This window comes from Mustela nigripes, chromosome 10, assembly GCF_022355385.1.
Source record: "Mustela nigripes isolate SB6536 chromosome 10, MUSNIG.SB6536, whole genome shotgun sequence".
NCBI classification, from domain to species: Eukaryota; Metazoa; Chordata; class Mammalia; order Carnivora; family Mustelidae; genus Mustela; species Mustela nigripes.
Genome location: NC_081566.1, coordinates 22,540,242 through 22,567,815, shown reverse-complemented (window position 1 = coordinate 22,567,815; position 27,574 = coordinate 22,540,242). Strand labels below are relative to the sequence as shown.

At 38.5% G+C, this 27,574-nt stretch overlaps 2 protein-coding genes across 3 annotated transcripts in view; one reads left to right on the top strand and one right to left on the bottom strand.

Moving 5' to 3' along the window:
- The window catches only part of PLA2G4A (phospholipase A2 group IVA), a 191,818-nt gene that overhangs the window by 40,979 nt on the left and 123,265 nt on the right, over positions 1–27,574 (bottom strand). Inside the window, exons 12-16 of the mRNA XM_059413934.1 lie at positions 26,912–27,049; positions 26,733–26,825; positions 22,677–22,748; positions 12,159–12,401; positions 3,971–4,155 (exon numbers count right to left, since the gene is read on the bottom strand). Coding sequence (XP_059269917.1) covers positions 3,971–4,155; positions 12,159–12,401; positions 22,677–22,748; positions 26,733–26,825; positions 26,912–27,049 — 731 coding nt within the window. The remainder of the gene's footprint in view (positions 1–3,970; positions 4,156–12,158; positions 12,402–22,676; positions 22,749–26,732; positions 26,826–26,911; positions 27,050–27,574) is intronic.
- LOC132026093 (uncharacterized) lies at positions 12,885–15,944 on the top strand. 2 transcript variants are annotated; one of them, XM_059414030.1, is made up of 2 exons: positions 12,885–12,973; positions 14,289–15,944. In XM_059414030.1, the coding sequence occupies exon 2, from the start codon at positions 14,538–14,540 to the stop codon at positions 15,222–15,224; it is 687 nt and encodes a 228-aa protein (XP_059270013.1). In that variant the 5' UTR covers positions 12,885–12,973; positions 14,289–14,537; the 3' UTR covers positions 15,225–15,944. The 2 variants fall into 2 exon arrangements, with proteins under 2 accessions (XP_059270013.1, XP_059270014.1); XM_059414031.1 differs by having other exon boundaries at positions 12,885–13,009.

The following is a 27,574-nucleotide window of genomic DNA, read 5'->3' as shown; positions in this document are numbered from 1 at the left end:
GGGGAGGATATGTGCTTTGGTGAGTGCTGTGAAGTGTGTAAACCTGGTGATTCACAGACCTGTACCCCTGGGGATAAAAATATATGTTTATAAAAAATTAAAAATTTAAAATTTAAAAAAAAAAAAGAAATGTTTGTATCAACATGGACAGGATTGGAGGAGATTATGCTGAGTGAAATAAGCAGAGAAAGTCAATTAACTTGGTTTCATTTACTTGTAGAGCATAAGAAATAACATGGAGGACATTAGGAGAAGGACAGGAAAAGTGAATTGGGGGAAATCAGAGGGGGAGACGAAAAACAAGAGACCGTGGACTCTGAGAAACAAACAGGGGTTTGGAGGGGAGCAAGGTGGGGGGATGGGTGAGTCTGGTGGTGGGTATTAAGGAGGGTACATATTGCATGGAGCACTGTGTGTGGTACATAAACAATGAATCTTGGAACACTAAAAAAATTAAATAATATTTTTTAAAAGTGTGATTAAAATTCACGTGCAAGGATAATCATTAGAGAAAAAGTGACAAGATAACAATAATCTGAAAGTTGAAAACAGAACATTGTTAAAAAATTCTTCCATATTCACATATAGAGATACCACACTATGTTTATAATTATTTAAAAAAAATATTTAATGGGGTGCCTGGGTGGCTCAGTCGTTGGGCATCTGCCTTTGGCCTGGGTCATAATCCCGGGGTTCTGGGATCGAGCCCCACATCGGGCTCCCTCCTCAGTGGGAAGCTTGCTTCTCCCTCTGCCCCTCCCCCTGCTTGTATTCCCTCTCTCGCTGTGTGTGTGTGTGTGTGTCTCTCTCTCTCTGTTAAATAAATAAATAAATAAATAAAATCTTAAAAAAATATTTAACAACATAGGAAAACGCTCACAATATAATTTTAAGAAGAAAGAAGCAGATTGCAAAGGAATATGATCCTGATACACACACACACACACATACACAGAAGAAAGACTGAAGGAAAATGGTAAAACAGCAGCTATTGTTTATGAATAACAGAAATGATATGTAGTCCAAATTTCCAAATTTTTTACAGTAATTATATATTCTTTTTAATTAGAAATAATCAAAGTCCATTTTAAAACTACAGCAAAGTACAATGCTTCTTTGTAGAGGTACAAAGTGATATCCTCAAACCTTTCCAATATTAACTCATGAGGTAGTAGAGCTGTGATTCATGTATAGAATGATGGCTTTGACATTTTACACTCCCACTGGTGAAATGAATAATACAGTGTCTTCCACCTCCAGAACTAGCTTCTAAGCTATCATCTTAGAGTCATCCGTTGGAACTCACCTCCCCACTGCTGCTCATGGGTCATCAAATCCAGCTCTTGGCTTTCTTAGTTGCCTGTGCTGTACAGTACTTCATTATTCTATATATGGATTATAATAAATTCCTCTTTTTAAAAATGTTTTAAAATTTTTCTTAAAATTCAGGACTTGAACTCATGACCCAGAAATCAGAATCTGAGCTGAGATCAAGAGTCAGATGCTTAACTGAGCCACCCAGGTGCCCTGTAATAAATCCCTCTTAATTTTAATCTTTTGTTCTCCATTCTCCAATTCGCCTTACTTTCCACTGTGGGATTAATCATCCTATAATTCCAATTTCATGAAGTTGTTTGTCAGCTGCAAACTCTTTACTGATTGTCTATTTCCCATCATCCAGCCCTAAAGCTCTCCTAATGGGAGCTTAATATTTATCACTTCTGATCAGATCACTCCATCTCCCCAGATGTGGTCACTACCATCCCTTTGCCATTTTTGTTCTGTTCTATTTATTTCCCTGCTCATCTACTCCCAGACAGACCAATATATTCTTATATGGATCTCCCATAACACACATGCTTATATAAAACCAAGTAACTATTTAAGAGTAAGTTGCTCATTTTCCTTCCAAGTGATTCTCGTGTATAAATCTTTCCCCCAAGAAAACTAAAATGTTCTGGCCATCAAGAACCATGGTTTATCATTAAATGCTACACAGAGTGCACAGCACAGAAAAAAAAAATACATGTACAATGTGTTGAAAGGAGGCAGTTTGTAAAGGGGAAAGATCATTAGATTGTCCTTCTGGAGCTCTGAAGTCTGGTCCAGCTTGCCCACTTCTTAACTAGCACTTTCCTAGGTAGGTCCTGGGATATGTCCTGTTCACCCATTATCTTATTTAATTTGTTCATATGATGAAATTTCTCATCTCACCAACCCTTGTTTTCTTGTCAGAATACCAGTAACTGCCTAAAAAAAAAAAAATCAAATGTGAAAGTATTTTTTTAAAATGAGACTGTATATATTAAAGAGCTGTTATGATAGCTACTATTAGTCTTGAGAGCAGTTTCATCATAGTATAATGGGAAGGAAAGGAGATGTCAGAGGACCTGCGTTATCACTGACTTGCTGGTTGACCTGGGTTATCACTGGCCCTTCCTGGTTGACCTGGGTTATCACTGACTTCCTAGTTGACCTGGTTATCACTGACTCTTTCTGGCTGACCTGGGTTATCAGTGACTCCTCCTAGTTGGGAGATAATAACTCCATCACTCTCACAGCATTTCATTCATTCACTCACAAAAAAATGACCTATTCACACTTTGGCCACACATTTGGCCAAATGATTAAAACAAAACATACATTCAAAACAGTGTTCCAGTTCCCAAGGGGTTCACTATATATATATGTATTTTATATATATAACAAATACAGATACACCATGAAAACTGCCATATTTAGAAGAATCTACTAAGTCCTTCGTACTGAAACTCTATCTGCAAAGGTCAAGAAAGATAACATTTGAGAGATGTCTAAAGAAAGTCTGAGGTTTCCAAGTGGAGGAAACAGTAACATTTGTGGTCTCGCTTGAGAGAGGCCATAGTGCTGCTAAGGAACTTATGTTGCCAGTTCAGAATTTTTTCTCATTTCTTCAGAGGCAGACTTTCACTCTCCCCAGGATCCTGACTCCACCATTTCCACCCTCTCACTCTCAAAAGATAACAATGAATTCTAGTTTCTACAAGACTGAGAAGTCATCAGATGAGTACTTTCTTAATTTCCCCTCTCCATGCCTAACAGTGACCTTCCATCACAACCATCATTTTCCTCTTCCCCTCTTGCCCCAATATCATTGTTTCTATATTACTCTCCGCCTGTATTTTTGTATCTCCTTTGCACTCCTCACCCATGTAGCCTTCCAAGGGCTGTGACCCTACAATATATGCCATCTTTCCATTTTCCAACATCTTCATTAAGGCCTCCCCGCCATTAGCATTTAATCAAGTCTCTTCCATTAACAAGCCACCTCTCCATATACACAGTTTTCCTGCTCCCCACCTCTTGCACATACAGCATATCGCCTTCTTCCCTGAACAGTCTACAGGATTATCTCCATTTTCTTTTCTTCTACTCTCCTTCAAGTCATTGCAATACCATTTTCGCCCTTCCAATGTTATTGAAACTGCCTTTTTCCAGTTCACTGAAGATTTCCTTGTTAAATATCTTCAACTGATCCTCACAACACTGAACACTTCCTTGATTTTCATTATTTTCCCTGAGAATTGCTGTCGAATCTTCAAAATAGTATTTTATGTCATCTTCTCCAAGTACAACTCCCCATGCATGGTTTTAATTATCTTTTATGTGCTAACATCCAAATCTTGCCTAATTTCCTTGAACTTCAGATACGTTGCATAATTTTTGTTCTGCTTAAGACTGTGAACTTTAATGTGGTCCATGGGAAATCATTTACAAGTTTTCTCTTTTTCTTTTTTTCCTCCTTTTCTTTTTACAAGTTTCTTTAAGAAGGGAAGTGATTGAATCACATCTGTGTTTTTAAAAAATGATTCACAGTAATGTAGAAAAACAGGCTCAAGGGATAAGAAATTGGAGGAAAGAGGACCAAAGTATCTACAAGGCATTCAAAAGAGCATGCTAGATAATGGAATGCTATATAAATTCTCCTTACCTTGAACGGAGGACTAGAGTCACTTGGTCGTGCAGAAAAGTCGAAGGAGATAATAAGATCAACTCCCCTCTGAGGTCTCAGGATCAAAGGGTATGGCAGGTTAAATGTGAGGCCACTGTCCACGACATGAATCTTTTTACTTTTGACATCCAGAGGCTCATATATTTGCTCAAATTCATCAGGATCTTTAAAAAGGAAAGAAACAAAAGAATGAATTAAGTGACCATTTAACATCATTTAGAGCATAAAGATATTTTTAATGTCAATTTGTGAGCATAATTTCATAGGCCCTCAGGGGAGTCAGACAGAACTGGGCATGTGTCCTTCCTGCTTCAGCAACTGTAAATGAATCATTGTCTTTAACTCAGAGTTTCCACTTTCAGGATAAAGATCAAATAAGGGTGCTGTGAGGATGAAGTGGGATAATGCATAGAAAGTACCTACTCAGGTCCTGGCATTAACTCTAAGCTGTGATCATGATTCCTTTAACACTGTTACTTCACTTTACCTAGATCTTCACTGGCTTAAAAACATTCCCTCAGACATGATCTTGTTTTAAGTCATAACACACATGTGAGGTAGATGATATCTATTAATGAAGGATGAAATAAATTCATCTCTATGGTGACAGAACAGGGGAGTGGCAAAGTCTGAATGGATCCCTCACTGCATCTCCCAAGGTAACAGGAGTCCAAGGAAATAATCCAGTCAACACATTCAGCAGACATGTATTTTCTGCTATGATGTGGGCTCTATTCTAGATGCCGAACAAGATGCAAACTCCACTCTGACAGAACACATGACTAATAAATCAGTGAACAAATAGCCAGTTCAGACAGTATTAAATACATTGCAGAAAATGACAGAGGGTCATATACAAGGAGTAACTTCAGTTGGATAATCAGTAGAAACCTCTTTGAGAAGAAGACCTTGAGCTGAGACCATAAGATTAGTAATACAGAACCAGCCAACCAAAGATATAGGGGGATATTTTTTTCTAAGAAGGGGAAAGAGTCAAAGCAAAGGCCCTGAGGAAGAATCAGACTTGGTATGTCTGAGGAACAGCAAGAAGCCCAGTGTGGCTACAGTATTGGAGGAGAGTAGAATAAGGTGACAATGGGATCTGGAAGAAATCAGGGTCTAGAATTCATTTGTTTTAATAGAAAATGGCAGCATGCTTCTCTTCACGTTTATGTGTGGAGCTCCTCATTCACTTCCCAGGAAAAAGAGATGTGACCAGAATTGAACTGATTGAGCTGAATGAAATGACATGCAACTCTCACACATGTTCCATAAAGAAGAAGGCTGGAAAGTTCAAGAACAAAGTGAAGATGTTCATATTAGACATGTGTTACAATCTCTGAGAAAGCTACTCATTTCCATTTGTTAAGCCTTTTCACAGAGGCACTAGTAAAAATTAGAGGACTGAACTGTGTTTATAAAATTCCCTATACAAGGTAGTTAACACCTATTTTCCAGGAAAATGGTCAGCACTAGGTGGGAATCCACTGTGTGTTAGTTTCGTCCATAAATTTCTAAATAAGAAATTTAGAAATCTTATTTAGATTTCTAAATCTAAATAACTCAGAGTTTAGTGTTATAGTTCTTAGGTTCAAGTTTCTGTGACAGATAGAAAGCTAGACTCTTGGCTGGTAGCAAGAGTCTGACTATAATTCTCTCATAGTGAATTTTATTATGTTTAAGAGCAAGGGATCCCAAAGAAAGGCAAATCTTTAAATTCTTCCTGTACCATTAAACCCACAATCCTTCTCATCATTAAAATATGAAACACACCAATGGAATAATTAGGCTTGATGTTTATTAGGTGTGAATTGAAACAGTTCTAAATTCAATCTAGGTTTAGTTACTTAGGAAAATGTTATTACCCTTTAAGTTTTACAGTTAACAGGGAAGCATGTGTGTTTTTTTTCTCTTTGGTTTATTAAAATTTCTCACCCCTGGAATACCGAATAACGAGTGAATATTATAAACATATACCAGTGTGTTTAAGAATGAAGAGGAAAAAAGTTTACAGCTGAGGTGATTCGTACTACCCAGAGCTGGTAAATGAGAAAAGGTGTGAATGAATGGTCTTAAAAAATCAAATATGCTAAAAAAAAAAAAAAAAAAAGGTATGGGGGAGTGGTTTATACAAGAATAAGGTCATACATTTGAATGTATGGCTGAATGGAAAGGCCAGGTTAAAAAAAAAAAGTCTTGCTATATCTGAGGTGAATGTGTAGGCCAACAAGGAGAGAAAAGAGAAATTATTCGGTAAATAAATATCTCCAGGTTAATTCTCCTTTCTAATTAAGTATGTGTGGATTGTAATGAGAAAGTACTTTGCTACCAGCTGAGAGTCTAAATTTCTATCCATCACAGAAACCTGAACCTAAGAACTGTAACACTGAAAAAATATATATATTCTCAAACATGATTTTAGTATTTACTCCTCTGAAATGTTTATTGTTTAAAAATTACATATGGCGGTGCCTTTCAAATAAATAAATAAATTTTTTTTAAAATTACATATGTAAAAAATTTTAAAAATACAAGATTACATATGTAAATTTTTTAAAGGTGAGCAATTGTGGGTCTTTGTCTTTTATTAATTTTAAATATTTGACTAAGAAGATGGATATTAATTACTTGGGTACTTTTATTTCTCCTAAAAGTAGCTTATTTATTTTGAGTGTCTCTCATGTATTAGAAATTTCATAGATGAGATTTAGTATCCTTCTAAGACTCTTACAAAAGAGGTATGATTAGTGTTGTTTGAAGGATAAGGAAGCTAAGACCGAGAGGTCCAGTTTTGCACAGTGAGAGTAAGGATTCCAAGCCAGGCCCAGGTCTAAACTGTCTGGACCATGTGTCATGCGGTTATTTCAGTAACTGCTGGGGCCATAGAACTGAAAAGGCTTAAAATGGCTAACTTAAGAAGCAGCGATTACAGTGTAGAGAAGCTAAACACATGCAGCTGTCAATCATTAAAACCACATTAATATGGGTCTTTAATCACAAATAAACACAAACGTATTAAAAACACATTAGTGACAATATTTTCTTTTTACAATGCAGTGATTTTCCCTAATATAATAAACTATAATGACAGTTCACAAATATTTTTCTTTGGCTTCCAACAGTAAGTGCTTTTTTTGAATTTTAGCTAAAAGATTTGCCAAAATAGACCATTTCTCTCATATTCTGTTTGTTATGCTCCTTCTCATCATGAAACTGGTCGGCACCTTTTCTCCTCTTTTATATCCAAAATAATATCTAAGAGACAAATCATGATGTCGCCAATTCCCAGCTCTGGCTGGTAGCTAAACACCATGGTTCCACCCTTCTAAATAAACTGACAGGAAGTAGTGTTTCTTCACTGTGTTGCAAACAACAGTTTTGCAAGATATTAACAGATGTTCTGTACACAAAATAAGAGCATCATGAATAGGTTTGAGAAGTAGACAATCAATAGCTTAAAGTAATACCCATTGATATTTTGTGTTTCCTAGTCTCACTACGCTTTGGGCTAACTCCTCGTTCTAACGTAGATGCTACTTTAAAAAAAAAATGTTGTTTTAATCTTCACAAGAAGTCTCTAAGATAGGTTATTTCTATTATTTCTATTTTGTAAGGAAACTTGGAGTAAATAGCGAGGACTGTTGCAACCTCTCTGTCCAACGGTTCCAGGTTCCATCAGGACCAGGGGTGTTGGTTTTTAGTTTGGCTTTACTTTTCTATCATTGTTAACTCAGGTTTATGCTAAGTAACTGCTCAAGACTGTCCTGCTAATAAATGTCCCAGCCAGGATTCAAAAGTATGCCAGGCTGCTTTTCAAGTACTATCTTGAGGCACCATGAGCAGGGCTGCTTGAATTCATCAGAGTATCCCACTGCATTGTGAAGAAGGGGATGGAGTTAGTTCTTCCAAATTTATTTGAACTTGACCCTGGTTTATTGTATGACGTCTACTAGAATGTCCGAGAGAGTCTGATAAATCCCACTATGGGAATATCCTCCCACAGTTTAAAGCATACAGGGTTTCTAAACCTGTAAATGAATTAATCAGGTTCTTTGTTAGGGATGGAAACATGCTGTGTTTTATAATAATTATGTACCATTTCCTTAAAAGCAGTTCGCCTATGGATATTTGCAATGGTCATTTAAAAAAAAATATATATATATATATTTAAAATATATATATATATATATATATATATATATATATATATATATATTTGAAAGAGAGAGAGAGAGCACAAGCAGAGGGAGCAGGAGAGGGAGAACAGACTGCCTGCTCAGCAGGGAGTCCGATATGGGGCTCAAACCTGAGACCCTGGGATCACAACAGCCAGAGGCAGAGGCTTAACTGACTGAGCCACCCAGGCACTCCTGCAATGGTCATTTTATAAATACCTCACATAGATTCAATTTACAATGTACAAAAACATTTGGATGCTTGTGTATTGAACTCTAGCCCAAATTAACACATGCCTGGATTTTTTATTCCAGATAGTATGTTTCACAGCAAGTAACATAAACACAAAAGCAAATAGGAAAGAAGCCACATAAATAATGCACAGCTTCTCCGAAATTAAGTTCTGAAAGGTATACAACAATTCTGAAGTAAACAAATGAGAGGAATTCCCTCATCTTATTATTTCTCTTATTTTCAAAAGATTGTCTACAAGGTGAAGTAATAGACACAACAATGGCACCACTTTTTTCTCATCTTAGGTGGAGAGATTGTTTTAATTCTAAGGTCCTGAAATTTTAATCTGTACAACCAAAATCATCATAGGGTAAACTAAAATGTAAGATTTTCCTAATATAATATCTGGATAAGATAAAAATCTCTATTTCTTTATTGTGTGGTGGGAGTACAAAAATGAGCAAAATAACCTTAATGTTCTAATTGAACTACGGTATTTTTAACTATATAATAAACAGAGTTTTTAAAAACGATTATTTATTTATTTGAGAAACAGAAACGATTATTTATTTATTTATTTATGAGCGAAATAACCTTAATGTTCTAATTGAACTACGGTATTTTTAACTATATAATAAACAGAGTTTTTAAAAACGATTATTTATTTATTTGGGGGGAGCTCGCAGGAGGAGAGGCAGAGAAGCAGACTCCCCATTGATCGCAGAACCTGATGCAGGGCTCAACCCCACAGCCTTGAGATCACAACCTGGCTCAATTGCCTGAGTCACCCAGGTGCCCCTGTATAATAAACAGAAGTTTTAATGAAGACTTTATGAACCAAGATGATTACATATTATGATAAATTTTTTAACGTTTAGCTCCACACACAGGGTTAGTCTAAAACTTAGAAATGATCAGGAAATAGACAGGGTCTACTCCATGAGGACCTGCCTGAGAGAGCACTAATCAATTTAGTAAATCCAGTCTAAGATACAGTCATTTCAAACAATGTTAGTCAGTAAATTATAAATTTGAATGAACTCATGATTGACCTGACTAGACTCTTGATTAGCATCTATATGCATACAGATTTTTTCCCAATAGAATATATACAGAGTGAGTGAAACAGAATTTCTATGAGATACAACATTAAGATATTAAATTTTATTTTATTTTTAATTGAAAATAATTTTAGGTTAACACATTCCAAAATAGGTCAACGAAAGAATAAATATTCTTTCAATGTAATATCGTATTCCGAGATAAAATTTTCTACTTCCTCCTTTTTCTTATGAGAACTGTCCATGAGGCTTCTTTCAAAGAGTACCCAATAAAGAAAGGAGTCAGACCAGGTGACATGGATCTATATTCTCCAAACATCATGGAGAGGAGAAGTGAGGAACTTGTCTTCACTGATCCACAGTTCCATCGGGGATTGCTGGGTGTCAGTTTTATTCTACGTTTCCATTATTCTTAACTAAAATATATAAATCCTTCCAAGAATCAAAACTTCAAGAAAAGGTCAAGAGCTGATTTCAATTTTTATGAGGGCTAGGATTACAGGTGTACTGTGGACGACTGGATCCTTCATACCAAATGCCGGGCAAGTCCTCTGCAAACACTCCATGAATGTACGAACAGACAAAAGAAGGAAGATGAAAATGAAGTACACTTTGAAAATAGGTGGAAATAATGAAAAGACATTCCTTAAGGTTGCCAAATTAATACACTACAAATACAAGATGCTATTAAATTGGAATTTCAGACACATAACAAATAATGGTTTAGTACAAGTAGGTCCCAAATGTTGCAAGGGCCACAGTTACACTACATACACACACACATATATATGGTTTGGAATTCAAATTTAAGTAGGCCTGCTGTATTTGATCCAGCAACCCGAACACCTCTCAGTCTGCATAAAATATTGCAAAACCACCAGGGAGTTGTTAAAAATGCGGAGTGCAGGAGCAAAGGGGTACAAACCAAAGGAGCTATTCTGGGTAATTCTATCAAAGTCCTAACATAAAACAGATGTAATATAGTACACAGAAAGGAAACTTCCATTTGACATCAGCAAAACAATGACTAACAAACATGGGGCTGTGGGGAAGGGAGCCTAGCAGAAAGGAAAAGCTTCTGAGCAACACTGAGGTCTGTGACCCCATTCTAGCTCAGCGGAGAACTGTAGGCAATGAGAATGACTTTCTTTGATCTCTCTTTTCTTTAGAGTAAAATGACTATAAAGATTCTTGCTAGTTCTAAGTGACCTCTGAGATGATTTTTTTAATGGCCATCATCATTCATCCATAAAGCCTGAGTTTCTAAGGAAGACACATTTAATGGGTATCATAATGGCAGTAAGCATAATCATGAGCCTTAAGACAAATGAGGTCAATGATGAATGGGCAAGGGTGTTGTGTTTTTTTTTTTTAATTTTGGATGAATTTTAAAATGGATATTGACTCTATCATGAATAGACTTCTATCACTGTTAATACGAAAGGGTGTAGATTGCAGGTATATAATCATACCATACCTTACATCCTAGACTTTGATGTCATAAACGTCATGCAAAGTATAGTGAGTTTCTATTCCTCTTGTTTAAACAACACGGGAAACCTTTGCTTTTTGCAATGTCCCTTAAGCACAAGCAACGAATGGAAACAGCACTACCAGAAACACCACCAAACCTAAAGCCACATCCTAATTTCCACAAATATTTTATAGGCATGATGCTTAACCAAAGAGCAGAAGAAAGGGTTTTGGAAAAATCCCACTTAACATTTTCAAAGCATCCTGTTGACGCCCTTAAGCAGAAATGACAGAGAAACAACAAGTAGGCAGTTAACAGAAAAATGCTGGTTTGATGAAGTAGGAAGATTTTAGATGACAGGATCATTATAAGAAAGATTATTATGTATTGATTAGTCACAAAGGCAAATCAAACTTTTAATCCGAAACATGCATGGAACTTGAAGAATAAAGGGAATATTCCTTGGAATCTGACAAAGTAACAAACACGACAGTGAGGTTCTTACCATCTGGCCTTAAGAAAGTTACCTAACATTTCTGAGAACCAGAGGGACAGGCCCAGGAGCTTCATGGACAGAGACTGGTGAAGTAAAACTCCACTTGAAACCCTGCATAGCAGGCATTCTCCAGCTGTGGCACACAGCTGGGCTAAGGACCACATGAACCAGAATCCCATACGTGCCAGTTCTGCTGAGACCTGCCCTTTGCCAAGGAAAAACACCCACAGGAGATTCAAAAGAGGAAATGAGACAGAGGCTATATTTCTGCCATTTCCACTGCCAAGCATGGTTGTGGGGGCGTCTGTGGGGGTGATTCTGAAGTGTTTTTGGAATCATTCCTGGAAGCTCAGCCTGGAGCTTGCTCTTCCAAGCCTTGGAACAACTTTGTAAACACCTAATTCTCTACTTTAAACCCCTCTCAGTTAAACAAGGGAGACGGCTTCCTGTTTTGTGAGTGAACCTTGTCCAATACAGAGAGGATCTAAGGTCCCTCCTCAGTGTGTCAGTGAAAATTTTCTATGCTGACATAACCATGCCATTTCCTGTCCAATGAATGTTTTTCTTCCAAAATAGAACAGTACTTTGGAGTAATTTTGAATTAAACAGATGTTGCTGTAAGCGAAAATAAATGGAGAGATACTGACAATAATCAAAAGGCTTCTCCCTAGAAAGGAATAAAGAGCTCCTCAATTAGCTTCCATGGATTATGTTTTGTGTGCTTACCTGCTACAGCTGTATCCAATTCATCTTCATCCAAGGATTCCTGTGTCATGAAGTCTTTTAGAGGAGACATTGGATAGGATGTATTGAGATTCAAGCCCAACATGAAGTTGTGCACTTTCCCAGCACGTCCTTCTCTGGTGTTGAATAAAGTTGAATCACTCACCAAAGCCATTATCATACGATGGACCCAACTTGCTTGATTATCATTGTGGTACTCCCTTTTAGCATCTTCATTTTCAGTGCCTAAGGAAAAAGAGCCAGAACATTATACAGATTCCCAAGTCCACTTAAAAACAAAAAACAAAAATCATAAAACAAAAAACGTTGAATAAATACCCAGTAGTATAATTGTGGGTCATAGGGTAGTTCTATTTTTAACTTTTTGAGGAACCTCGATACTGTTTTCCAGAGTGGCTACACCAGTTTGCATTTCCACCAATAGTGCAGGAGGGTCCCCTTTCTCCACATCCTCACCAACTGTCGGAGGCAGGCCCCTGGCCAGGGCGGCCTCCACCATTAAAAGATGGCGCCTGGCTAGTTGCCAGGTTAGGATTGCCTCCTGAGACTAAGCAGAACGCCCAAAGAGGAAGTAAACAGCATTGGTTGCTAGCGAAGTTGTTCGTTTAGGTGCACAGCCTGATTCGCTCGCTCCTGTACCCTGCTCGCTGATTGGTCATGTAAGCGGATATAAGTGTGTAGACTTGCGGAAATAAAGAGAGAGAAGATGCATCCGAACCAGGGTTCTTGTCGTCCTTGCGGGGCGAGGGCGATAAATGGCGCCGGCACCTGGGAACTAAATAAAGGAATCTTGCAAGGTAATCCGCAGGAAAGCGGGGAGTAAAGGTCCGCAGGTAAGCGGGGACATTAGCCATGTTCAAAAGTGGGAATTCCGTGGTAAAGCGGGGAGTAAAAATAGAAAAACCTTGCAAGGGAGAAGTCCGCAGGTAAGCGGGGTTTTTACCACGACAAAGGTGGTGGGAAACTTGTACAAGTCCGCAACAAGAAGCAGAACGGCCTTAGAGCCGGGATTTTCTTATCGAAACCGCAGGTAAGCGGGGAAGGGACCACGATCAAAGTGGTGGGAATCTTGTACAAATCCGCAATAAGAAGCGGGCGGCCTTAGAGCCAGGATTAACTTGTACAAGTCCGCAATAAGAAGCGGGGCGGCCTTAGAGCCGGAATTTAGCGGTGAGTCTTTAACGTCCACGTCTGTTGTCTGTGTGTTCATAATGGGATCTGAAGTATCTAAAGTGCGGTTGGAAGGGTCTTTAGAAGACCTGCTGAAAGCCAATGGAACTCCACTAAAAGCAAAAACTGCTCGGGCCTTTTTGAATACAGCGGAAAAGGCGGCTCCATGGTTCCTAGATGAAGGCTTGCTAAACATACCTCAATGGGACCACTTAGGGGAGGATTTGAAGAAACAGGATGCTTTAACTCTTTGCCTCAAATTTAACATAACAAAAGCACAGGCAGGGGACACAGTAGTCTCCTGCAGAAATTGCGTGATCTTACTACCTGCACCGTCCTTGGGGGTTAATCCTAAGGGTTTGTTACCTAATCATATATGGCAAATGGATGTCACACATGTTTCAGAATTTGGAAAGTTAAGATATGTTCATGTCTCTGTAGATACCTGCTCTGGAATAATTTTCGCCTCAGTGCATACGGGGGAAAAATCCAGAGATGTTATTGCCCATTGCCCACAGGCTTTCGCGGCATGGGGAAAGCCACGCCAATTAAAGACAGATAATGGTCCAGGCTGTCTCACAACCCTTTAAAGCCTTCCTACAACAACTTGACATTCACTTGATACATGGAATACCCTATAACCCACAAGGACAGGGTGTTGTGGAGCACGCGCATCTTACAATAAAAAATGCGCTTTATAAACAAAAAGGGGGAATAGGGGACACCTTCAGGTCCCCTAAAGATAAGCTCAACACCATTCTCTTTATTTTGAATTTTTTAACGTTGGACAAAACGGGTAAATCAGCTGCAGACAGACATGCAAGTGATGCTGCTGCTTCCCCTAAGCCTTTAGTACTTTGGAAGAACATCCTCACAGGAAAGTGAAATGGACCAGATCCAGTGTTAGTATGGAGTAGGGGGTCTGTATGTGTTTTTCCACAGGAAAAGGAGCGGCTGGTGCGTGCAGCCTTGCCTCCAAACACCAGTCATGATGCTGAAGATGCTGATGATAACTCTGGGGATGCTACACCTCCTGAGGCAGACTCAAGCCAGAGAGCTGTCAGCAGTGGTTAAAGCATGGCTATATCCTTTACCAGTGTCTAACTCTTCTCTCATATTCCCTCCTCTCCCTTTGATGCATGGCAGGTCTGTAACTTGCTAGGAGCATATACTGATATCTCAGCAGTGTCCATGTTAAATGATGGCAAATTCCTCAACTGTTCTTATAGACAAAATGACTCTAGTACCTTTGAGACAACAGTTAATGTGTCTTGTCCCAATAATATTACTTATCAGCCCACTCCCATATGTGTCTGGCCACCGTTCCTTTTCCTCGTAACAAATGCTAGTGAGCTGAATGATACGTTGAATTGCACTAAGAATTGCTATCTTTCCCAGTGCTGGAATGTCACGGCCTTCAAGCTGGCTGTGATTATGCGTATCCCTACCCATGTTCCTATCCCAGTTTCCATTCCAGAGGACAAGTTACCGGTGGTGCTATCCAGAAAGAAGAGAGATTTTGGTATCACAGCCACCATTGTGACAGCATTGGCTATATCTACAGCAGCTGCCACGGCAGCAGCACTCTCGCTTGCTGCAACTATACCCACTGCGGAAGCTGTGAACACCCTTGCAGAAGGAACGGCGGCTGCCCTTCAAACACAGACTCAGATCAATGCACATCTGCAAGCAGGAATCCTGATAGTCAACCAGAGAGTGGATTTGGTTCAAGAACAAGTGGACATATGGGGGGCCCTAATGGGACTGGGATGTATAGTACCCTTCCCGGCAATTTGTGTAACTCCCATAGCCTATACTAATATGAGTGACTTACAGAATGTCTCCCGACAGCTCTCCCAATACTTGTGGGGGAATTAGTCCACAGAATTCCAAAACTATACTCAGCACCTGCTACTAGGCATAACAAGGATAAATAATATCAGAGTTGAGCTTGCAACCCTCCCAGAGATAAAACATTGCAAGATGTGTTAACCCTTACGAAACAATGGGCTAGCATAATTGGTCTGATGACAATCCTCGTAGTGGGCTTGATTCTGCTAGTAAGGAAACTGCAAATTTGGAGGCGACAGCAACCTAGGCAACAGCAAGCCATGGTGCAGGCCTTGTTAGCCATCGAGGCTGGAACATCCCCCCAAGTGTGGCTAAGTATGCTGGATCGGTAGTCATTTTGTTTATAAGAACAGTTGTAAGATTGGTGGGGGAAATATACCAACCTAAGACAGAACACAGATCATTGATATCTGCCGTCTGATGATGGGAAAGGACATTCCCCGCCACTGACAACCTAAGACAGGCACGATCCCTGCCATAAAAGAAAAAAGGGGGAGATGTCGGAGGCAGGCCCCTGGCCAGGGCGGCCTCCGCCATTAAAAGATGGCGCCTGGCTAGTTGCCAGGTTAGGATTGCCTCCTGAGACTAAGCGGAACGCCCAAAGAGGAAGTAAACAGCATTGGTTGCTAGTGAAGTTGTTCGTTTAGGTGCACAGCCTGATTCACTTGCTCCTGTACCCTGCTTGCTGATTGGTCATGTAAACGTATATAAGTGTGTAGACTTGCGGAAATAAAGAGAGAGAAGATGCATCCGAACCAGGGTTCTTGTCGTCCTTGTGGGGAGAGGGCGATAACCAACACCTGTCGTTTCCTGACTGGTTAATTTTAGCCATTCTGACCAGTGTGATGTATCTCATCATGTTTTGATTTGTATTTCCCTGATGCCGAGTGATGTTGAGAACTTTTTTCATGTGTCTGTTAGCCATTTGAAGGGCACAGGCACCCGAATGTTTAGAGGATCAATGTCTACAATAGCCAAACTATGGAAAAAGATCAGATGTCTATCGACAGATAAATGGATAAAGAAGATAAGGTACACACATGTATAGAATGGAATGTTACTCAGCCATCAGAAAGAATGAAATCTTACCATTTGTAATGGCGTGGTTGAAACATGGTTGAAACAGCGCATTATGCTAAGTGAAATAAGTCAGAGAAAGACAAATACCATATGATTTCACTCACATGTGGAATTTTAGAAACAGAGAGATGAACATAGGGAAAGGGAAGGAAAAATAAGACAAAATCAGAGAGGGAGACAAACCATAATAGACTCTTAACTATAGCAAACAAACTGAGAGTTGCTGGAGGGGTGTGGGTGGGGGTATGGGGTAACTGGGTGATGGACATTAAGGACGGCACTGTAGGGACCTATTTTACTATCCCTGCTCCCCTTCCCCCAGGGGACTTAAAAACAAGTCCCAGAAACCAGCTCCAGGTGTGGAGGCCAAGAAAAACAAGGCTGTACCCACCTCGAGTCTAGCCCTGACATAAGTACAGCCATCATGGCAAGGCAAAAGTTAGCACTTTGCACTGTAAGAGTGGGTTAGCATAAGAATGGCCATCCTGAAGGCCGGGAAGTCATTTTACTGAGCGTCCCTAACCAGCCCACATGGCACACTTAACTTGAGATAAGAGAAAGTAGCTAAAATCTAAGAAACAACTTAATCATATACCACCAGGGTGGTTAGGCGAAAGGCATCACAAGGGCCAGATGTTCAAGAAAAACAAATAGTTAACTTGCAGAGATCACAATCCTGCAAGACAGGAGTCTCCCTTGGTTTGCAAATGTCCTGGTGATTTACAACAAAAAGGATACCTCTTCAGTGGTCCAATTTCCAGAGACAAATGGCTCAGTTCCTCAAGGCCTAAGGTCGCCCTCCCCACCATAAACCTGAAGGAGGCTGAGGCAGAAGGAAATGTAAATAAAGTTAAATTTCTTCTAAACCTAAATCTCATTTAACCACTAGGATGGCTCCAGGGTGATGCTGGGGTGGCAAGAGGTTAAACAAAGTTAAACTGTCAAAATGGGGCTTAAGATATGTATGTAGCCATGAAGAAGTGCCTTGAAAATGCTATATAAACCCTTGGCTTTGAGTGCTCAGGGTCCTTGTTGAAACCCGCTGCGCCAGGCAGATACTTGGACCCCAGCTAGCTGGAAATAAACTCACTGTGTGACTTGCATTATCGAGAATGTCCTCTGTCTAACTGAGGGGTGGTCGACTCTGTACCCTAACAGGCACATGACGTAATGAGCACTGAGTGTTACTGGCAACAGATGAATCACTAAATTCTATCCCTGAAATTAATAATATACTGTATGTTAACTAAATTGAATTTAAATAAACATTAAAAAAATCTTTGGCAACTGAATGTTAAGATTAATAGTGAAGCTCTATGGCTTTTGATTCAACAAACATTTATTTGTCTAAATTAGTACAGCAAATATTTCAGTTAATCATTTTTGTTCTTAATTTACTCTTTACCTATAGTCAGTCTATAGGTTGTGTTCTTGATGTGTTACTTGGTCTATTCTTAAATTTCCAGGCAAACTTCTACTTTTCCCTTTCTGTCCTCTAGTCCTTTCCTTCCTTTTCTCTGGCTATACATACACACACACACACACACACACACACACACACAGGAAAATTCCGTGTAGCTAATCCTCTCCTCTCCATTACTCAGTTTCCTCCCCTATCCTGTTTAGTAAACATGCAGAAATCACGCAAACGGAGACAACTGAAGGATTCAACACACGTATCTGCTGCTCAGTAAACACTCTGTGAACAATCATTTATTTCATCCTTGCTTATAAAGTCAGGAATTTAAAACCATGTAATTTAAACACATGCTTTCAACATGTCTTAAAATTCAGCAATCTTCCAGAAGAGGCAGTTTTAAATGGCTTTTCCTTTAAAACCTGTGCTCATATCACCACTGCTGGGAAGCTGCCCTGTGTCGTTGTTTAGAACACTGGTTTCAGAGTCAGACAGTCTGGATTTCAATCCTCTCTGCACCGCCTACCAGTTTCGATAACTCTTCTCCGCCTTCATTTCTTCATCAGGACACCTCGCAGTACTGGTGCGAGGATGAACTGAGACAGTCCACTCATGTACCTCTCTTAGGAAAATGCCTGGCCTGTCACCGATTCGTTAGAAACATGGGCTAGTAGTAGAGATACTGGTGGCACCGGCAGCAGAGGCCTCATTCGCATCAGTATTACTCATTCATAATCCAAGCTGAGGAACGCTGGGTGGTGGAGGATAATTTCACCTGCCAGCATCCCTCTATTCAGATTTCTGGGAACTCTGTATAAATAGACACACATATATAAAACTGCATCTGTGTGTATTTGAGAAAAAAGAAAGTCTATGTTCAAATTTCATAATTTCTAATCCGTGTTAACTAGACATACATAAAATCGTAAGACATACCGACTTTTTTTAATCTAAAAAAAATCCAAAGATTGGCTTAACTGAGCTGAGTAAATGAGACAGACCTCTCAGTAGCCGATTCAGAGGACTACGTACTCACAAAAAAATATATATGTATTTTTCTACTCCCACACTTCTCTAAAGCAAAATATGACAAAGAAAATCTTTCACAAGAACAAATTGGGCTTTAAAGTGAATGATTCAAGGGTGCCTGGGTGGCTCAGTCGGTTACGTGACTGACTCTTGGTTCAGCTCAGGTTGCCATCTCAGGGTCATGACATCGAGACCTGCATCAGGTTTCGTGCTTAACTCAGTCTGCTTGGGACTCTTTCTCCCTCTCCCTCTGAGCACACACACGCATGCACCCTCTCTCTCTCTCTCAGATAAATAAATCTTTTTAAAAAAATATAGTGAGTGACTTATATTTTCTGGTTACATAGGATACAAAGAAGATACCAATTATTTTCCAAATATTTGGAGCTTCCTCCTACTCCTCCTCCTTCCTCTCCTCTTCTTCCCTTTTCCTTCTTCTTCACCATCATAAGTATCATCATCATCATTGTTATTATTAAATAAGCCTCACTTCTCTACCAGAAGAAGATCTACTTTCCTTATGAGATATTTGGAAATGGCATCATTTGTGGGACAAACCCAGCATTCAACAGATAAATGATTTCACTGCTTTTTAGTTATAGTACCAAGTTAACTATTCTTTGCATAGCCTTTTACTTAAAGCTCTTTGTATGCATTTGAAATTTGATAATAATAACAATCCTGTGAGAGCCGGTAAAATGATGCCAGTATAGATTTAAAGAAACTAAAGTTTAAAATTCTTAAAGACCTTGCTCAAAATCGTATGATGAAAAATGAAGATGTCTCAAGAGAAGGAGGAGACAAGCCACAGACTGGGAGAAAATATTTGCAAAAGACACATCTGATAAAGGACTGTCATCCAAAATGCACAAAGAACCCTCAGAATTCAACAATAAGAAAACAAACATCCCGACTAAAAAATGGCCAAAGAACTTAACAGACATCCCACCAAAGAGGACACATAAATGGCAAGTAAGCATATGAAAAGATGCTCCATGTCATATGTCACCAGGGAAATACAAATTAGAACATCAATGAGATAACACCACACCCCTATTAGAAACACCAAAATCCTAAATACTGACATCACGGAATGCTGGTGAGGATGTGAAGCAACAGGAACACTCACGCATGCTCATGGGAATGCCAAACAGGACAGACGCTTTATCCAGCATTCATGTTTCTTGGTTTTTACCCAAAGGAGATGAAAACACATCCACATAAAAATCTGAACATGGATGTTTATAGCAGCTTTATAATTGCCAAAACTTGGAAGCAAATAAGATGTTCTTCAATAGGTGAATGGATAAATAAGCTGGTCCATTCAGACCACGGAATTTTATTTGGTGATTTAATAAAAGGAGCCATGAAAAGTCATGGAGAAAATTTGAATGCATATTCCTAAGTGAAAAAGAAGCTGATCTGAAGAGGCTATAAACTGTATGATTCTAACAATCTGAGTTCTGGAAAAGGCAAAACTGTGGAGAGAGTAAAAAGATCAATTGTTGCCTGACATTAGGTGGGGAGGTAGAGGAATAAATAAACAGACCACAGGGAGGCTTTGGGCAGTGAAACTGCTCTTATGAAGCTATAATGCTAGATACGTGTCATTCTACATTTGTGAAAACCTAAAGAATGTATGATAGCAAGAGTAAACCCTAAAGTTTGGACTTTGGGTGACAAGGATGTGTCAATGTAGTTTCATAGATTGTAATAAATGTGCCACTCTGATATAGGATGTTGACAGTGGGGGAGGCTCTCCATGTATAGGTATAAGAAATATATGGGAACTCTGTTCTTTTTGCTCAATTTTGTTGTGAATCTAAAACTACTCTAAAGAAGTTGAAAATAGAGCTATCCTACAACCCAGCAATTGCACTACTGGGTATTTACCCCAAAGATAACAAACGTAGTGATCCAAAAGGGGCACGTGTACCACAATGTTTATAGCAGCAATACCCACAGTAGTCAAACTCTGTTAAGAACCGAGATGTCCATCAACAGATGAATGGATCAAGTAGATGTGGTGTGTACAAACACACACACAGTAGAATACTATGCAGCCTTCAAAAAACCCGAAATCTTGCCATTTGCAATGATATGGATGGAACTAGAGGGTATTATGCTAAGTGAAATAATTCAGCAGTCAGAGAAAGACAATTATCATATGATCTCACTGATATGAGGAATTTGAAAAACAAGACAGAGGATCATAGGGGAAGGAAGGGAAAAATGAAACAAGACAAAACCAGAAAGGCAGACAAACCATACGAGACTCCTAATCTCAGGAAACAAACTGAGGGTCGCTGGAGTGGAGGAGGGTGGGAGGGAGGGGTGGCTGGGTGACAGACACTGGGGAGAGTATGTGCTATAGTAAGTGCTATGAATTGTGTAAGACTGATGATTCACAGACCTGTACCCCGAAACAAATAATACATTATATGTTAATTTAAAAAAGGAAAAAAATGAATACTAAGAACTAATGAAACCCTAAGAACATCCTGAATCTAATTCTCTAATCTAGGCTGGTACTAAAACCAAAGTAGGCATGTTCAAAGGGCTTTTGAATTTCTCAGCCTTAAGATAAGCAGGGGTGATCAAATGTACTGACGATCGACAGCAATTTTCTTAATAATTAACAAGCCATTATTATACCTACCTGACAGTCCCTCTATCAATACACATTAATTCTAGAAATGTTAGGCATACACTGTTTATCTCATTTGTATCACCAGTACCCTTCATTAAAAGGAAATTCAAAATTTAAAAAAAAAAGGCCTAAACAACTAAAAAAAATTAAAGTTAAATGTATGAAGGAGCCAGAATGAGGACAGAGTTCTTTCCAGGGCAGGGTTCCTTCAAGATTCCTGCCTAATAAATGGAATTAGGCCAATCATGGGCTACGTGAAGTAGCAGGCAGTGGGCAAACAGGGACTGAAGGGGAGACTGGGAGCAGGGGCCAAACCTTGTGCCTGGCTGAAAGTTTTGTCTGCCTAGGACAGGGTTAATTTTTAAGATTTTTTTTTTTTTTTTAAACAAGAAACTACAGGCTAGCCAAGCTGTGGGCTTGTGTAGCTGTTTCCCAAAGAAGGTGCCTTTACAAACTCATTTTCATTTTAATGTTTGGTTCAGCAAGGATAAAACAGGCTCTTCTAATATCCACACTGTGGTGGGGGGAAATAATGAATTTGGAGCAAGAAAACCTTTAACATCTTCTAAAATCTAGATGCTTACATTCACAGGGTCATAGGATGTTTACCCAGTTGTTATATAACATAAAATCACTCCATTTTACCATATAACATTTGCAACAAATATTCCTGAACCTCACCTTATCCCTGACCCGACTTCACTGGTCCTGATCCACACCAAGCTGAAAACTGCCTTGTCAAAATGTGAAAGAACTCACTTACACTTACAAATAATATCTACAATAAAAATTTCTTAATCTTTATTAAAAAAAAATTTCTTGGTAATTTCATCCAACTTCATCGTTGCCGACCTCTTCCTAAGAGATGGATTGCTGACAACGGGATAAGGCTCAGGGACGGACTGAGAATAATTTTTTACATGACACTGTATCAATAATAAAATTTTTACAGGTGAAATTTTAATTTTTAAAGCCCTGGGAGAATGTTCCCATATCACAATTTTCAAGCCAAGAAGCCTAGTGTTCTCATCGGACTTAGAATTCGGTATTTCTACCATTCCAGTTTATTCTTCATTTGTTTCATGGATAGTATTTTGAGGTATTAAAAAAAGAGCATACAGGATATTTATGTTGGCATATTTTATTATACACACAGTATCAATTCTCTCTGTGAACCAAAAATGACAATTCTCTATCACTCAGGGGCTTAAGCAGAGACTATCATTAGCATCGTGAGGGACAGACTCAGACACAACATGGAGTTCCTTTCCTGATGGACCTCTGCCAGAGAAGATTCTCTTACCTTTGGGTTCTTGTGATTCATCGTCGCTATCTGAGCTGTCATTACTCACAATATGCTCTGCTGTAATATTTTCTGTGGGGAAAAAACCAAAACAGTTGAAGGATCTCAGGTGTCAAGATTTAAAAATTTACTGCACAGAAGTAATCTCAGGAAAACCATCAAAGTGAAATCTACCAAGTTGACTTGTGTAATTTAGATCACTTTAGTACTTAAATTTATTAGTTTTACTAGTATTTTCAAATTTCTCACTGGACAAGAAAACCTCTAGGATGGGAAAAATTAGTTTAAAACTACTCACTCATGACTTAAAGGAAAGAACATTTATCTGTTTGTCTTAATGCTGACAGAAAGAAGAATTTGGTTATAGGAAGCTCTTTGTTGTACCAAAGGGGTATTTTTCTTCAATTAAATATGTTTAAGTGGTGTTTATGATGGGAAATGCAGGATAAAAGCAAAATACACAGAGGGTCCACAGAACAATTCCTTCAAAATGAACAAAAGCTACTAATATAAGGTATCTTTTGATTTTCAGTAATACTGAAAATTGTTCATTGAAATGTGTCTTTTGGTGTCAAGAATTTACGCTTCCTCAGAACATATTAAGAATGCAGTTATAGGGGCACCGGGTGGGTCAGTGGGTTAAGCCTCTACCCTCAGCTTAGGCCCTGATCTCAGGGTCCTGGGATCAAGTCCCGCATCATATGCCCTGTTCAGCAGGGAGCCTGCTTCCCTCTCTCTCTGTACCTTCCTCTCTGCCTACTTGTGATCTCTGTCAAATAAATAAAATTTTAAAAAAATGAAGGCAGTTATAAAAACTAAAATAGAAACCATAAATCCTTCACACATAAAGACAGGAGTAAAATCCAGATAATAACCAGTTTTTTTTTCAAGTAAAAATTACCTAAACTATGGAGTACACAGACTATTCTTATCATCAGCATTTATAGAAAAATCAAACTTTCTTTGGACATTTACATGAAACCACTTTCTGTATAGTGACTTTTTTCTTCTATCAGTCAGTAGAATTTTTTTATTTTAAAAAATATGACTCAATGTATAATTTTCACTGACAGAATCATTTTAAGGTTTTAAACTCAGAGAAATGAACTCTAAATTTATAATTTTCAGTGACAGAATCATTTGGGGACTTCAAAAACTTGGAGAAATCTGTGTGTAACATTTAGTTTCCCCATATTATTCTGTATATGTTTACTATACCTACATAAATGTCATATACATGAATGACAAGGTATATAATGGAAGGGTTTTAAAAGATTGAGGTAGTAGGCTGACTTCAATTTTTAGATTTAACTTTACTGGCATGATTACACAATATGGAATTCAATAAAAGATAATGTCATTTCATTTTGTGATTATTACACAAAGTAGTTTAGTTGTATAGAAGAGGGATGGTGTTAAGAAATGATCCGCTCTAGGTATCCTATACATTAGGCGTGTCTCTGGTCCTTTATGTAATCGAGCAGAACAAAATTTTCTTCCCATATGCATTTTTTTCTTTGGTCTTATTTGATACTCTCATTTAAGAAAATGGTTCACAAAAAAATAAAAAAAGATTTCACTTCTCTTTTGTAAAGATATTTTTAAGAGATGAGTATCTAAATATCTGAGTATATCTATTTTCCATCACTATAGTAAAACATATAGCTCCATCTGTCCAAAAGCACAGAATGCAGACATTCCAAACTCCTTGAGCGTGTAAAGAATTTCATTCAGAGCTGTCAGATTATGGTCCAATTTATCATGATGTCTTTCTTCAGAAGGGATGAAGCAAAAACAGAAACCACCTGTGAACACCCCTTTAAGAGGTAGACTTTGGGCAACTGTTGGACAAAAGCGTCACCAGGAGTCTTTGGATTCCCCTCAGTCACCTCTCTGGTCTCATTTCTGGAAACCCTTACTTAATCTGAGGTAACACGCATCCTGCTGGCCGGTGGATCTCAAGTACACAATATTCCCTCTCAGTCTGACACACAGGCTGCCAAACCACTGGCCCCAAAGGAAACATCTCCCAACAAAGAATATTCTGAAGACTATTTAGTATAAACACTCTCCTTTTCCTTGGCCTCCAGCCATTGTCTCACCCACCTCAGATCTGTTATTTCAGTCCTATTCTCTTCCTGCCATAGGAGGAAAAAAAATAACAACCCAAGGTTTATCTGGATTATTCAACCTAGAGGGAGCACAGAGAAGCGAGCCTCATGTGGTCCATCTGTCCCTTCTCTCTTTGCTTCTGAAATCTTCACATGATTTTGAGAAGAGTTAGTTATTTCCATAAAATGAGAGTCATAAACAGGCTATTTATCCATTTCGGGTATAATGTTCATTAAAAAAAGTCAAGTCAGGGACGCCTGGGTGGCTCAGTTGGTTAAGTGTCTACCTTCTGCTCAAATCATGATCCCAGGGTCCTGGGATCAAGTCCTACATCTGGCTCCACACTGTGCAGGAAGCCTGCTTCTCTCTCTGCCTGATGCTCTCCCTGCTTGTGCTCACTCGCTCTTTCTCTTTCTCTCACAAATAAATAAATAAAATCTTAAAAAAAAAAAAAAAGTCAAGTCAGAGCATTTTAGCAATAGACTCTTGGCCTCTTAGAGAAAATGGGGCTCTGTCGTTAAGGCTGGAGCAGGCTCAAAAGTTCCAGCTACATTGGCCTCTTGTTAAGTGAGTGCTGCTCAGAGGACAGGAGCAAGTTCAAGTGCACAGTGCTTTCCTTATTGTTTTTATTTTTATTTTAAAATCGTTGGCTCTAGTGCAATCGTAAGATCACGTCTCACTTCTCCATTACTTATGAAGAACGACCCCAAAATACAAGTGATACCACTGAAGAAAGTATTAAAAATGGTGGAAAATTTCTGTGGAGTTACTATCAATATCAAACAGCTAAAATCAATTTTGCAGGAGGAATGATAACACTCCTTAGAAGCCGATCTGTAGTGTATTTATCAATGTTACAATTGTGGGTTTTTTGTTTTGTTTTTGGGGGGTTTGTTTTGTTTCGTGTTTTTTTGCATATAAAGCTTAATTAAATCAACTGTCACTGCCTGGAAAAACTAAGGGCAGCTTGCCAAAACAAAAAACAAAAAAACAAATCCTACATTAAGTGTTTTAGATGCAAGTATTTTTCAAATGAATTGATTGTTGAAAAAGTCCTTCATGTTATTCTGTGAACTCTATCCTCACATACTTGATACTTCACAGACAGAGAAGAGGTAGGAGGTACTGTGCTGAGAATACACAGGACCCTCCACCATAGCCCTCTGCTGGGCTGGCTCCATCCTTCAGATTTAGCATGCACGGCTCCTTCCCGTAGTAACTGCCATAAGGAAACAGCTGGCAAGGTACTTGGGAGACACTGAATGTATGTTTCATTCTGTTTGCTTTGAGTCAAATTTACTCATTGATGAAAAGCGATCTTCCTGTCATTAATCTTTTAATGAATGGAAAACCTCTGGTCCTCAGTTGGGTCTGTCTACTTTTTCAAGTTTTGTAAATATTACTTTTTAATTTGTGATGGAAGGGCCAATGAGTTAAATTTAAAGAAAAGCATTAGTGTTAATTTACTGGATGTAATGTGAAATATTTTTTCCTCCTTTTTGGTATGACTCGGCTATAGGAAGCTAACAGAATTCTAGTGAGTTAGTATTTAAGAGGTAAATGAGTTGCAAGTATGAACTTAGGCATCACACTGTGTTCAACTGCTGACGAATCTAATCTTTTAAAAGAGACCCCTGTTTGATAAAAGGAGTATTCTCTAATGCAAGTAGTACATTTAGATACATGATGACAAAGAGGAATGAAGATGCTCCAGTTAAAAATTATTCTTAGGAATCAACAGTTCTTACAAATTTCAAAACCTCAGTGTCGGAATAATACTTAAGTAATATACAGATGATTCTTAGGAAAATACTTGATTTAACCAAGTTACTGGTAACTTTAGAACAACGACAATCTTAATGGTGATTTAATTTTCTATACATTCATGTTAAAATTTATCAGTTTAGCACAATATGGTCAAACAGAAACATGTTTTAATAATACCTAATTCTTCCTCCATTGTGGAACCTTTATTTTGTGAGCCAGAAACTCCTAAGACTCTGTTGAACAATATAGAAAAGGCACTGCCCCAGACACCTAAAACAAAGCAAAAATGGAGAACAACTTAGAATGCACCAAGATTTAAAACAGTCACTCAAACAAACAGTATTTTGATCACTTACCCATTAGGAAGTGCAAGGGGTTTTCTTCATATTTCTTCACAACTGTTCCCATAAAAAATTTGCTTCCAAATAAGTCAGGAGCCATAAAAGTACCGTATTTAGCCATACCAATCTCATACGGGCTAAATTCAACCCAATCTGAAAGCATTTTAAAAAAATATAATCCATTAATAGGAAAATACTACAGAAATGTACACAGTTGAAGATTGCTTCTAACAATGCCTTATTTTCAATTATTTAAAATATTTTAAAAATTAATCAAATGCCTATTATGTATAATGCTCAAACTGAGTATCTTTTGCATTTAAAAGCTCAGACATCTTTTTGGAACCCACTTTACGAAGTCCATCTTAACTGTAAAGAATGTAAAACAGAGGGCACCTGGGTGGCTCAGTGGATTAAGCCACTGCCTTCAGCTCAGGTCATGATCTCAGGGTCCTGGGATCGAGTCCCGCATCGGGCTCTCTGCTCAGCAGGGAGCCTGCTTCCTCCTCTCTCTCTCTGCCTGCCTCTCTGCCTACTTGTGATCTCTCTCTGTCAAATAAATAAATAAAATCTTTAAAAAAAAAAAAAAAGAATGTAAAACAGAAAACTGTTAGCTCAGATGTCAAATCTACAAAGTAGATAGAAGAAACTAAACTCTGATAATGCAAGCAGACTATG

Excerpts from the sequence above, each read along its gene's own strand:
- LOC132026093 (XM_059414030.1), top strand. The coding sequence starts at position 14,538 with ATGTTAAATGATGGCAAATTCCTCAACTGTTCTTATAGACAAAATGAC.